This window comes from Apodemus sylvaticus, chromosome 23, assembly GCF_947179515.1.
Source record: "Apodemus sylvaticus chromosome 23, mApoSyl1.1, whole genome shotgun sequence".
Lineage (NCBI taxonomy): Eukaryota > Metazoa > Chordata > Mammalia > Rodentia > Muridae > Apodemus > Apodemus sylvaticus.
This window is the reverse complement of record NC_067494.1, coordinates 34,069,125-34,082,777: the sequence shown is the minus strand read 5'-3', so window position 1 is coordinate 34,082,777 and position 13,653 is coordinate 34,069,125. Positions and strand designations below refer to the sequence as shown.

Genomic DNA, 13,653 nt, shown 5'->3' with positions numbered 1-13,653 from the left:
GAGGCAGGTGGATTTCTGAGTTCAAGGCCAGCCTAGTCTACAGAGTGAGTTCCAGGACAGCCGGGGCTACACGGAGAAACCCTGTCTTGGAAAAACAAAAACAAAAACAAAAAAACCTGGTCACCAGCTTGGGTGTCATTGGGAGATGGAGGCATATTTTAAGAGTCGAGGCCTACATGGAGGAATTTAAGCCCTTAGAGATGAACCCATGGAAGGGGAATTAGGATCCATCCATCTTCCGGCTAAGTCTATTCATTTATTAGGGCAGACTGGGGATCCCTAAACACAGCATTTCTCATCTGTTCAATAACCCCAATACCGAGTGGCACCTCCCAGGACTGTGGCGGGTCTAGAGGAAGGAGAACCACGGCAAATGTGGAGCTCAATCTGCCTGCAGGGATATATAAGTCCCATACCTCTAGCCTGCGAAACTAAGACAGGCTGACTCACCAGCTTGTAAACGGGTACACTCCCTTCACGTTTCTTAGCAGTGAGCTCAGGGCTAGGATCGAGCCAGTGGAAAGATCAAGAGAGATAGACCACAGACAGCCAGGTGGAGGGTGCCATGGTGCTTGTGTGTAGACAGACACTACAATGGGGGGGGGGGCGGGGAGGGGAGTGCATAGGAGGAGAGCGGAGAAGACACTGTCCTCATTAATGGCCAGTGGGAACCCGTGTAGCCTGAGAGAGAGAGAGATCGCATATAGGGAGGATGCTCTAGAGGAATGCATATGGGGTCTGAGGAAACAACAGTTTTGGATGGTTCAGGTGGAGAACCTCCTGTCTCTCAAGAAGGGAGTCTGAGCTACAGCGCAGGGTGGGGGAGGGGGACTTTAGGAAACAGAATATGAAAGAGTAGTTTAAACCCTGTGTGAGTCCCTAGCAGTCAGGGAGACTCTTGGATCTCCTATGCTAGCAGGCTGTGGCCGCTTGAGGAGTTCAGGCAGAGCAGAGTTGTCAGTGAGTTGGCTCGGATGGAAAGTTCCCTCAAAGGAGCATCGTGGCCTCCATGCCTTGCACGACAGGCTCTGATTTTCCCTCAGGAGAAGATCCTTTATTACTTATCTAGAACATCTGTGCTCAAGCTGCCAGCCAAGGCCACAAAGGCACTAACTTCTCCAGTGATCAAAGCAAGTGACCACCACTAACGATGCTTCTTCACCATCTCCTTAGATCTCGCCTCGTTGCGCATGCGCCGCCAGAACCCAGGACCAGTTGGGCCCGCCCACCCCCCTGCTCTTCACTCCGTCTTCTAGATAAGTTGGAAATTCGGATTTATATTTTTTTAAACTCCTATACACATTGAACAAGTCCGATTCAGCCTGCTGGCCAGCAGCTCACAGCCTCCCACATAACTTGCCTGTGGAAGAAGGAATTTGCTTACACCTTGGTCATGTTTCGGGGTCCCGTGAGAGCCCGGTGGACGGCTGCACGTTGCTCCGCCCACAAGGCATTTGGGTGCCTGCTCTGGGGCACCCAGCCGAAGTTCTGATCACTATCAAGGTCCTGTTCTTTTGTGCTATGCTAAGTCACAGGGCTTTAGAATGAGTCAGTCTAAAAGCTTCCTGTCCTTTCGAATTGCATGCTGTATGTGAATCGAGACACTGAGAAACAGGGCTTTGTTTCTAGTCTAGAAAGGGGACTTTGCCTGTGGTATGGACTACATTGTAAAGTAGGCAACAATGCCTTTTGATCCCCTGCCTCCTGGGATTGTTTTTTTCCTCTAGCCCCCTCCCCCGCCCCCACTCCCTGACCTGACTTCTCTTTCTGAATCTATGTGATAGGTTACTCAGTGCTCCCTTTGTATCCCCAGAAGCAACTAACGGGGAAGGCTTTGTCCAAATGAAACTCCCAGGATGGTATGAGGCACCATCCTGATACACTGATGTTTAGCCGAGAGCAGCTGGAAATCGACAGAACAGACATCTCCAGAAGCCAAGAGGCAGGAAAGATCAAAGACTCGTGAAACACCTCCTTCCCGTGATAGCGTGACACTAATGGTACTATGATTTAAAAAAAAAAAACAAAAAACAAAAAACAGATTTATTTTTAGTACACCACACTACATGTGTGCCTGGTGACGTTAGCGGTGAGAAGATGACGTCAGATCCTCTGGAACTGGAGTTATAGACAGCTCTCTGGGTGCTGGGACTCAAACCCAGGTCTGCAAGGACAACATCTGCGCTTCCCACCGAGTCCTCATCACTCCAGCCCAGATATGAATTTCTAAACACTAATTATTTGTTATTCATACCTGTCTGCCTGTGCTCCTGATTTAACTATTATCTCCTGCTTTGGGCTTCTGTAAGTTTTGAACTCCAGTTAGTCAATCATTAAACATGTGCTGGTCCAATGCATATCGCCTTGGATATGCTGATCCAAAGCCTTGTAGGGTATATCAGAAGACAAGAAGCACGTGCGCTATCATGGAGAACGTTTATCTAAAAAGGGAACATTGAGCAAAAGAGCTTTCAAGTACATTGTAAAGCAAACATCGAAATTAGTTTAGTTATACCGGTTGATGGAAGGAGCCCCGGGTGTACCATCCCAGAATATGCTTAATTGGCAAGTTGATTATTTTAAGGTAAAATCAGTTGACATTTTCCTAACTTCAGGAGGGGGTGGTTTGGGCCTGTGCTACCTACAACAAGCCACATAGATTCTTTTGGAAAATAACGTCAACACCAGAGACCAGTCACTGGCGAACCTGCGTAAGCTCTGCAGGGACCCCCATTTTCCCTCAGGCTTTACATCTGCCCCCGACCTTTGACCTCATATCTGTTAATCTCTCTCCAATGTTCTACCCCGCCTGAAGATCTGTTTGTCCATGCCTGCATTCTTTCACAGTTATTGATGTGTAAAACTACCGCTCTCTGGTCATTCCTTTGGTTTTTATTCTTCCGGAAGTATCCCACGTCTATACAAAACTAATGATATTTTTCTCATGTTAATTGGTTATGTATTAACTGGGTCCCTAGATCCATTTGGAGTGTCCAGGTAAGGCTAAAAGAGGGAGATAGAGAAAATCTCTCCTCTACATTGTTCAGTGAGGTTTTGCATTTATCTAATTTTTAAACATAACATAGCACCACAGTAGCGTCAGAGCTACCTCGCTGTAAGTTAGTTATGGTGCTGAGAGGTGAGAAGACAACCTGAGGATGTATTTACATCTTGAGGCTTTTTGTTTGGTTTTTTTGTTTTTTGTTTTTTTTCAAGACAGGGTTTCTCTGTGTAGCCCTGGCTGTCCTGGAACTCACTTTGTAGACCAGGCTGGCCTTGAACTCAGAAATCCACTGCCTCTGCCTCCCAAGTGCTGGGATAAAGGCGTGTGGACCACCGCCTGGCTCATCTTGAGGCTTTTTAAAGAAAAAAAACTAATATATACAGTAAAGCTTCAGATCTTTTGCACGCAAGGTTTCTGGTAAAGACACATTGGCATAAAAGTTGTGGAATGCGGCAACCGTTTCTTTTACTGAATTCTCATTCCTGAGTGAAGGACTTGGGTGTAGCCATAACTGGCCAGCTAGAGAAAGCCAGTGCTCCCACGGAGGACTCAGGGTGCACAAAGGACTACTAAAATTTACTCTTCATATTGGTTTTTTTTTTCTTACATCAAAAGACAACTTAGTAGACATTTAAATATTTGCCCCTTTCTTCTGAAGAGTTAATGCAGAGGATTTATACACGCCATTGGTGTGTTGATGCCACAGTTGGCTTGTCTGGATTTAACCCATGACTTCCAGCAAGCCACCACAACCGGGAGACCTGAGACCTCTCAGCATGATGCTTAGAGATGCCTAGATAGACTCTACAGAAAGAACCGCGACAGCTTTCTCCATGGATGGAGTCACCCAACCTGTATTTAATCACCCAGCCTTTATTTTCACCTCAATTGGCTAGGATTTTATGTTTATATTTGTAGGTAGATTGCTTTAAAAAAGCATCAGTAATTACCCATTTATAGAAGCATGTTTCTCTCTCTCTCTTCTCGCTCATTTTATTTTGTTTTGTCATGATTTTTTGAGACAGGGTTTTACTCCTGTAGGCCAGGCTAGCCTCAAACTCAGAGATCCACCTGCCTCTGCCTCTCAAGTGCTGAGATTAAAGATGTGTGACACCACTAGCCTGGCTTTGTCTCTAATTTTAACAAAGAAAAATTGGAATGTAAAGTTATATGAATTAAGCTTTGCTTTGTAGCAAAAATTTAGATTAAAATTTCAGTCCAATGATAAAGGGATGTCTTGTTATTACATTGTCAATGAAAAGATTTCTAATTTATTGACTGACTTTAGACTCCTGTCAAGAAAACAAAAACCATTTCAGACCCTAAGCTTACTGCTTCAAAAGCAATCCAAATATAAAAAAAAAAAAAAACTTATTTGTCAAAGAAATAGTGTATCCTCCACCCTAATTCCTTTCTGTTGTTGTGAGCAACACCATGGGGAAAATCAACGTTGAGGAGGAAAGGGCTTCTCTCAGCTGGCTTACACTTCCAGTCCACAGGCTTTCATCTGAAGGAAGCAGAGGCAGGAACTCAAGGGAGAAGCCGTAAGCAAAAACCACTGGAGAAGCCAGGCGGTGGTGGCGCACGCCTTTAATCCAGCACTTCGAAGGCAGTGGCAGGCGGATTTCTGAGTTTGAGGCCAGCCTGGCCTACTGAGTGAGTTCCAGGACAGCCAAGGCTATACAGAGAGACCCTATCTTGAAAAACCAAAAAATCAAAAAACCAAAACAACACAAAACCCAAAACAACAACAACAAAAAACCAACCCCCCCCAACCAAAACAAAAAACAAACAAAAAACAAAAACAAACAAACAAACAAAAACACCAGTGGAGAATTGTGGCTCTCCACCCTGCTCTCCCGCTCACAGGGTCATGCTCAGTGAGATTTCTTATACAGCCCAGGACCACCTGCCTAGGGATGGGGCTGCCCACAGTGGGCTGGACCCTCCTACATCAATGAGTGATGAAGACCTTCCCTCAGAGACACGCCCACAGGCCTATCTGATCTAGGCAAGTCCTTAGTTGAGGTTTTCCTATAAGATGATTCTGGGTTGTGTCACAGTGATAAAGCTACCTAGGACATGCTTTTACTTTGAATCATTTTCTTTGTAGTTCACAAGGCAGGAAAGAATGTGACAGCCAAGCAGTGTGGAGACATCAGGATGTTCCAATGCAAACACATGAATTCAAATGAAAATCTACTTTCCACTTTACAAACTTTATTAAATAATGGGCATTACTAAGTTTCATTGTCTTATATACAGTATTTAAACTATGTTTTCCAAGATGCACTGCTTTCCCCCCACAAAGAAAAAAAAGTAGGTGAAAAGTGAACTTATATAAAAAAAAAGTCGGAACCTTCAGTACAGGAACCCAGTAAGAACATTTAAGTACATAAAACGTTCCCAGTTATATACATTCCCCCCACACACACACACACCTTCAGAAGAAACTATTTTAAACAAAAGCACTGAATCGATAACATTGGGGGAGTATCTAAGTACACACTTGAAAGCACACACACACACACACACACACACACACACACACACACACACAGGCTCTCAAAGTCTGCAGCCTGGTCCACAGACATGATCAATAAAGCTACAGATTTATCCTAGAACCTAAAGGACCACTTACATAAGACATTTTGTACAATATGACATTCCCCTTTGCAGGTGACACCAAACCAGGCAACAAAACACTGGTGTGAAGAATTACTAATTTCCGAGACTCAGACAGAACAGTAACATGAATTGTATCAGAATGTGGGTCATATACACTAAAAAGGAAAAAAAAAACCCATCAGGGAACTTATCTTGGATAAGAGTCAGGTAACTTAAACAAAAGAAAACAAGCAAACAAATGCAAGTGATACAAATGTGTTTACACTCCTCTAGCAAATTCTAAGGAAAGAGTTCTCATCTTTTTCTGCTGTTGCTTAATCTGGAAACCTCACATCATGTTTAAATAAAAGCAATGGGGAAAAAGGGGCTGGGGTGTGGAATGTTTTCAGAGCTATGCCATTCAGTGCTGGGGATAAGTCAGGGTCTCAGACCGTGGGGCAGGGCCTCTGCCACCAGGTGTCTCCTGCAACCTCTGATGCCTTGGTGGCCACAGGAAGAGTAGAGGGTGAAGAACAAGAAATTCTAAAATAGCAAAAACAAAGCGGCGAAACAAAACGAACCTCAGAGGCATATTTGGAACGTAAAGATGGTCACATTTTTGTGTTTTCCAGTTGAGAATAAGAGGGAATAGGAATTAAAAAAGAGAGAAAGCCTTATGGAAAGTGGGTAGGGAGTCTCCATTATTGCTTACCATTAAGTGAAAGGCCAGGCATCTTTTTTCCACGTGTACTGTCACATCTTTTTTAAATGGAACAGATTGTTTAATTCTAATAAAAAGAAATGTTAAAATGGAGACTGAGAGGGTAAGGGAAGAGTCCCAAATGTTCCACCGTGTAGAACAGGCACAGACATAGAGCACGTTCTGACTGGACTCATGGGGTCTTCAACAAGATGCTTCTACGAAGTAGCAGCGAACCCGCCTTCATTTCTCTCTTTTTCATTTGAATCACAGCGTCTTGCTTTTCATCTTCGGTTCCTATCTACAAGGAGTTAGACTGGTTTGTTAGCACAGCAAAGTGCTGTGTGCGACGGTGAGTACAGGGTAAGGGACGTTACCAGTCGGAACCCAGACCCCAGAGTCTCTGTTCTTCTATATGTTCCAAAGCTTTAAGAGGCCCTGGGTTATCAGCTGTTTAGAAAATATGCTCTTGCCCGTTACTGTTACTGTGGGGAGGGCTTCTCAGGTAGAGCATTCCGTTGAACCTCAAGGCTAGTTTAGTGTCTATGAAGAACTGCTCTAGAAGGATCATTTAAATGCATTTTGCCTTATTTTAACTGAAGATTTGCTCTATCCATAAGAGACAGGTGTCTACAGTAGTACCAGGATGTCTTGTCCTGTTGTTTTTTCCAGGGGCAAAATTCTCCTTTACATGTAATAAGATGAATGGAGTGTTTCCAGAAGTCTCCCTATCTTATCTAATAATCAACTTGGCTTGCATTTTATTAAGATTGGCTTTCTTTATGCGGAGAAAGAAATAGTTTATCTCACCCCAGAAATTGTAGAATTATCATAAGCAGTGGTACACCATCTGCGCCTTGTCCTGGAACACAAGTAAAAAAACCTTAATTTTTTTTTAATAACAAGTTGGTGCTAGGGCTACATTTTAACCTTTTCAGTAGTCACATCATGTTGGCATCTAAAGGAAATGTGATCGTGACACCAGCATGGTGTCCTTTAAATACGTGACGAGGCCACGGTCCAACCAGCAGTCTCTGGCATGCAACATTCTTGAGTCTTGTCACAAATATAGAGCTGCCACATATAAGCATGATTCTTTAAATAACTCTAGATTCTCTTTTTAAAAACCGTGAGAGACTCACTTGTGGTGCCTCTGAGTCACAGTCTAAAACTCCTTGGGATGCGGAGAGAAGGTATTCTACGAGTGGGTGCTACTGTCAGGATATTGGGTTGGGGGAAATGCCATCGTCAGTCAGCTCAGAGAGTTGCGCTATAAATGAAAGTATGTTTTACCCTCTTGTTATTACAAAATTGTCCCAAACTGGTACATATATTTAAAAAAAAAATATGCAGCAAAACCAACCTCATTCGTATGGTGACTTGCAAACCCAAGGAGCTAATTTGGACAGTTCTGGAAACTTAGGCAAAGCTGCTTGAGCTAAGACACTGAAATTTCTCCCTCAGAGATTGGACAATGTTTTGCTGATTGGGTGACGGCCCCCTCCACAGATAATCGTTCAGTTTATCAGAGTCCTTACACGCTGTCAGGTAAGGAGGAAGCCCAAGCCTGCTGTGCCCTGGCTCCTTCAAAGAGTAAGGTGTGCTGTGGCTACAGATGTTATCAGAACAGTCAGAGTCCGGGATCTTTGGGTCAGACTTCCTGCCTCGCCTGGGAGAGAGATCCAGCCCCACTTCATCCTCTTCTGACTTGATTTCCACATAGTCATCTTCATCTCCCTCGGTCTCTTTGAAATTAGAGAAGTAGTTCTGTGTCGCTATTTGAGCGCTTAAGGGTAAATTTCTATTTACTACCAGAACCTTCTGTGAGTCTTGGAGCGTGAGATCGGACCGTTTGCCAGTGTCCTGCTGACATGAGTCCACCAGCCCCGACAGCAAGTCCTGCTGGCTGGCGCCTCTGGGACTTTTTTGTGAAGAGAGCAGTTGCTTCTTTTCTGTCTCACTGGGATAGTTGATGGAGTCCAGAGATTTGTTTATCAAGATGGAGGAAGATGACTGAGGTCTGCTATAAGACTGGCATTTAGCGGCGATTGCTTTGCGACCCAGCGAGTTGTAAAGATGACCCTGACCTGAGTTCTCTTTGTGGGGCTGACTGACCACCACACTGCATCTCTGCTGCACAGAGCTGGGCAGAGGGTCTGATACTTGGAGAGAAGGCACCGAGCAAGCGGCTGACAACTGCCTGGGTGTAATTTTGGTGATGCTCTCTAACGTGATGGGGTATTTTGACTTTGAGTCTTGCTCTGTCTGGGGAGAGAAATCTGCCAACTCTCCATTACTGTAGGGCGAATGCCAAAGCCAGTCTTCACCAGTGCCCTGGGCCTGGGGAGGTGACGCAGGCCTGTGAAGGGTGGGTTCTTGGGTGCTGGCCCAGCCGTCCTTCTGAGTTTTAAGGGGTGTCTCTCTGAATACAATCTGGTCATACAGTTGGGAATATTCAGCGATCCTGGCACCTGGAAGGCAGATAAGAAAACATTAAGTACACAGAGGACTATCCTTGCCTTGGGAGATTAAATATTAAGATTAAGGGGACATAGGCACTGAATGCCACGCTAATAAAAATAATTCCCAGCTTAATGGTTTGTTTCCTTTGATTGAATTTTACATTATTTTATCTGAAGAGCAGATCTGCAAGTGTACAGGGCATGTCAGGAAAACTCCTTTCACCCACAAAATGGTTTTAGTCCCCCAAACAAGTGTTGCCAAATGAGAGTGCCAGAGGTTATGATCTGATGCATAAAAATACCTCATGTCCTAGAAGAAGCTGGACCACAACGCTGTAGCCTTCCCTGGCTTCATGCCGCCCTTGTGTGCTCTCAGACAAGCTTTTCGAAGAGAAGCTGGCTCCTGGCAGCTGTCTGAACACCCCCAGCTTCCGGCTAACCCTCTAGCCACGCCCTGACAGCCAGCATCTAGGAGAGTTCTTTCCTTCAGCACAAGTAAAGACCAGCTCATATATCCTTGCCTATTCTTCCAAAGTCAAGCGTATCTCAAAGCCATCAAGAACTGAAGCTCATAGACCCCACAGCTGAATGCTCTCTGGCACTGACTTAAGGACAGGCGTTGGCAGTCATTGTCACAAAAACACGTGCCACCTAAAATTAAGCCACAGCCCATTCCCCATGTTGTCTCCCTTCAGAGCACAGACATCGCTAAAGGTAGGACCTAGATCTTGCTATCCACGAGAGGTCATTTTCCTGGGCCAGCAGTACTTTGGTCCTGCAGCTGTTCTCAGCTGTGATCTTGGCACACATGACTTTTCCAACATCAAAGAACACTGTGTACCCCATGTATTGCTTAGACCTCACCTGCATAACATCAGTAAAGAAAGTCAATCCCATCTATGACAATGAGCAAATGACATTTTATATATGTATGTATGTATGTGTATATATATATACATATATATATATATATAAGCTATTTAGATGGTTGGTAACATGTTTTTTTAAAGATTTATTTATTTATGTACATATGTATGTATGTGTGTATGTGTGTATATGTATATGTGTGTGTGTGTGTGTGTGTGTGTGTGTGTGTGTGAGTGTGTGTGTGGCTGTCTACAGACACTCCAGAAGAGGGCATCCAATCTCATTACAGATGGTTGTGAGCCACCATGTGGTTGCTGGAAATTGAACTCAGCACCTCTGGAAGAGCAGTCAGTGCGCTAAACCACTGAGCCATCTCTCCAGCCCTGGTAACCTGTTGTTTAAATAGTAAACTCTTCTTTAAATCGCAATGAGATAATGCGTTTAGTGGAGCCTCTGCTCTCTCTTTCAGTTTACCCTCCTTGAAGAGGCAAACACCTCACGAGCATCATGTGCTCTTAGGCGGAGCCCCTCCAGCCTCTCACCCCTTGACCCCTGCTTCCTGCCATCAAGGCCAACCATCTGTGTAACTTCTCTTTAGAATTTATAGTTAGATGCTTTGGGTTTCAAACTTGAGAGTGCAGTTAAGGTCTCTTCAGAGAATTCTAGACGCCAAACCTTGGCACATCTGTCCTTAAGTAGCATGGTAAAGACTCATAACACGGATTCCAATCTAGCAGTACCTTAAGAGAAACTACATAACCACCTGCACTGCAGCATTATATGCCAGCCATTCTCCCGAAGCCTGGCCTGTTGTGATAACTATGACACCCAACCACAGGGACCTGGGGCTTTAGACAAAACCGTATGGTTCAGCCCGAGCCTTTCCTTATAGGCTATATGTAGCCCTGAGCTGGCCCGTAATTAGTCAGAGAGCACTGAAACTCCACAAGGTGACAAGGAGACAATAATTTGAGGGAGAGCAGGGCTAATTCATAATTCAAATAAAAGTGTTCTGGCATAAATTTACCCATAAATTCTTATAGGAGGGCACAGCTCCTTACTTCCATAACATCTAAAATACCCAATGTATTTCTCAAGCCCTTTTCCTCTCATACTGTCCTCTTCTTTGCTTGATCAAGTCTCACCCATCCCTCAAAATCTCCCACAATCCCCACTCTACTCAAAACCCTTTCCCCAGCTTCTTCCATAAGTTCTACACGGGGCAGAGAGATGGCTTAGCGATCACGAGCGCTTGCTGCCCAGGTTCAATCCCCAGCACCCATATTGGGGCTCACAACTGCAGCTTCTGGGGATCAACGCCCTCGTCCATCCTCCGAGGGCCCCTGCATGCACATGGTGTATATACATATACACAGGCACATATCTTATACCTATGTATAAAAATAAATATGTTTTAGAAGTCTTATATGTATATGGTCAAATACATGTGCATGGGAAAGCCACGTACACTTTCATAGGCTAGTGTATTATGCAGAGAGTTTTTGGCTGCAGAGAGTAGTGCTGTACACTTTGCTCTGAGAACCAAAAAGCTTCTAGAAAGAAACTGGTCTCAATTATTTCATTACACAGATTTTCCCCCCTTTCCTTTGGAGCATAGCATTGCAGATTTATGGGCCTTTTCTGAGACTGCCCAACAGAGTCAAGATAGTATAGAAATCCGGCTACAGCAGGAAAGGGGGAAACAGAAGCATCAAAATGCTTCCTATAGATAACGAATACCGGGAGCGTTAATCTTTAGATAAAAAGGAGGGGGCCATTTATAACTATTTCACTAGAAGGGAAAACTTGTTTCTTGTCTTAGCAGTCCCACTTGAGAGAGTTTATAACTTGCACGATGCCAATATGAATAAGACAAGGGTTCAGAGCTCAAGCTGTGATGAACAAGACTCTGAGCCAGATGTGTAGAGAGCCTTTTTGGGGTACCTACCACTTGGCAGGAATATGACATTAGCCTAGGACAAGAAAACGGGCTTCAGACAGGAATCTGACATTAGGCCATGACAAGGAAGGACGTTCAGGCAAGAGTCTAATGTTAGGCTATTATAGAGAAATAGGTTAAGGCAGGATTTTAGTCTTAGGGTGATCAAAAGAAGTAGGTTTCAGGCAAGATTTTGGGCTTGGACAAGGAAGTGGACTCAGGTATTTTTCTCATTCCGACACTTTCTTGGAAACAACTGTAATCTCCGGACTTTGCCTATTGCCTTGACTATTTTGTGTTTACTGTCTTGCTTGTTCCCCATTGTACTATTATTGCCCTTAATACTTGCATGTAATTAAAATGATATAAAAGCAGATTGGAAAAAAATTAAACCCGCCTTCAGTCTCAGAATTGACTACAATGTTGTCTAATTGTCTTTTTTCTTTTTAATCCTCAGTCCTGCACTGGAGAACCTGTTGACTGACTGAGCGAGCTTGGTCACAGATGCATAGAAAGGGGGTGGCCACCACTGGTCTCTTGAGCCGAGAAAGTCCTGTTGGGTCAAAGTTTGACTGTGATCTTATTCCTGGTACTGTCCGTATAGGACGCATATATTACTCTTTCATGCTAATATCAGGCTATCTTGGGTTTATTATTTTTTTTCTGAAGGTTTTAAAGTTGGAGTTCTTATCATCAAAGACAAAAACTGAAATAATTCTTGTGGTGGGAAGTATCAAACATGTTGATTCCAAGACAGAGGATTAGAAAGAGAGTGATATTTCTGAGGTTACTCAGGTGTAGACAGAAGCATAGAAATGTGCCTTCCTACATTACATATAAAAAGTTTTCAAGCCTAGATAGAAATATCACCCAAAATACAGAAACCCAAGCAGCCTCCTTGGTCTCAAATACTACAGGTGAACTATATGGCCACATGCTACGACAGGCTCAAAAAGGCAGGAGCAACTGGACCTGGTGGGGTGATTTATAGGTGGGCATGTGACCCGGGGCCTGTAGACCCCGGGGACAGAGTTCAATAAAGATGTTCGAGGGTTTCAGCAGGTGAATAGGATGCTCTTCCTTCCGCACAACACCGAGAGCAAGCTCCTGGCAAAGTGGTAAGGCCCACGCGCAGAAGTCTGGAGAATCGGTCCATTCGATTACGACGTCCTGTGCCCAGATAAACAAGAGAGAGAAAAGGAGTCACATTGTCAACTGATTGAAAGCCTAGTGGGCACAGGAGGTGGCCTTGATCACCCAGATGGAGCCGGGACTGAGAGGTGGCAGGCCCCAGGGGTACGTTCCTGCCACAGGGAGGGAAATCGGCACTCTTAGAAGACACTTTGGGAAGGGACTACGCCTCCTGTTGGAGGAGGAAGCCAGTAGTGGCCTAATAGTCCGCCATGTCAACAAAAGACCTGGAGACAAAGCTGAGAAGAGACACGGGACCCCGAGAAGACAGCAGGACAAACCACAAGTAAAAAAGGCAGAAAGAACCCCAATCAGCAATCACAATATTTAAAAGGTGGGCAAAAATAAATCTATCTACAGGAGTTGTAGGTCTCAGTTCTTTTGTTCTGAAGGGCAAAGCTTAGAGTTTTGCATCCTAATGGCTGACTCATATTCCAGATGGCCCAGCCCTGGATATTACTGCTAAATTGTAGTCTGCTGGCACAATCAATGTGTCATTGTCGTCGTCGTCATCATCATCATCATCATCATCATCATCATCAGAAATCTTAGAAGTATATTTTCTCTGCATCTGGGAAACAATGGCCTCCTCTCCACCATTGTCTGAAATTACCACCATGCAACTGCTTCCAAGGCTACCTATTCCTGCCCTCAGAGTCCCCCTGAAGTACTTCCTGTAACTATGAAACGACCCATTTGCCAAGACAAGCATTGGAAAGAAGATGTAAATGATTTAGCATTATCAGGAGACAGAGATGCATTCTGGTCTCTTTCACAGTCACACAGAAATCAACTTTTATGTGAATTTTAATTATAAAGAAGAACTCGAAACAGCCTGGAAAACCCTTCAGAAACCGAGTCCACGCCTTGGCTCCCTGGTCTG

The 13,653-nt window shown here is 44.3% G+C and overlaps 1 protein-coding gene across 2 annotated transcripts in view; it reads right to left on the bottom strand.

The window, feature by feature from the left end:
• Nucleotides 1–5,796: 5,796 nt before the first annotated feature.
• Nucleotides 5,797–13,653, bottom strand: part of Plekhg1 (pleckstrin homology and RhoGEF domain containing G1) — a 216,991-nt gene continuing 209,134 nt past the window's right edge. For both annotated transcript variants that reach the window (XM_052169639.1, XM_052169640.1), the window contains one exon: nucleotides 5,797–8,782. In XM_052169639.1, coding sequence (XP_052025599.1) covers nucleotides 7,731–8,782 — 1,052 coding nt within the window. In that variant the 3' untranslated portion in view covers nucleotides 5,797–7,730. The remainder of the gene's footprint in view (nucleotides 8,783–13,653) is intronic.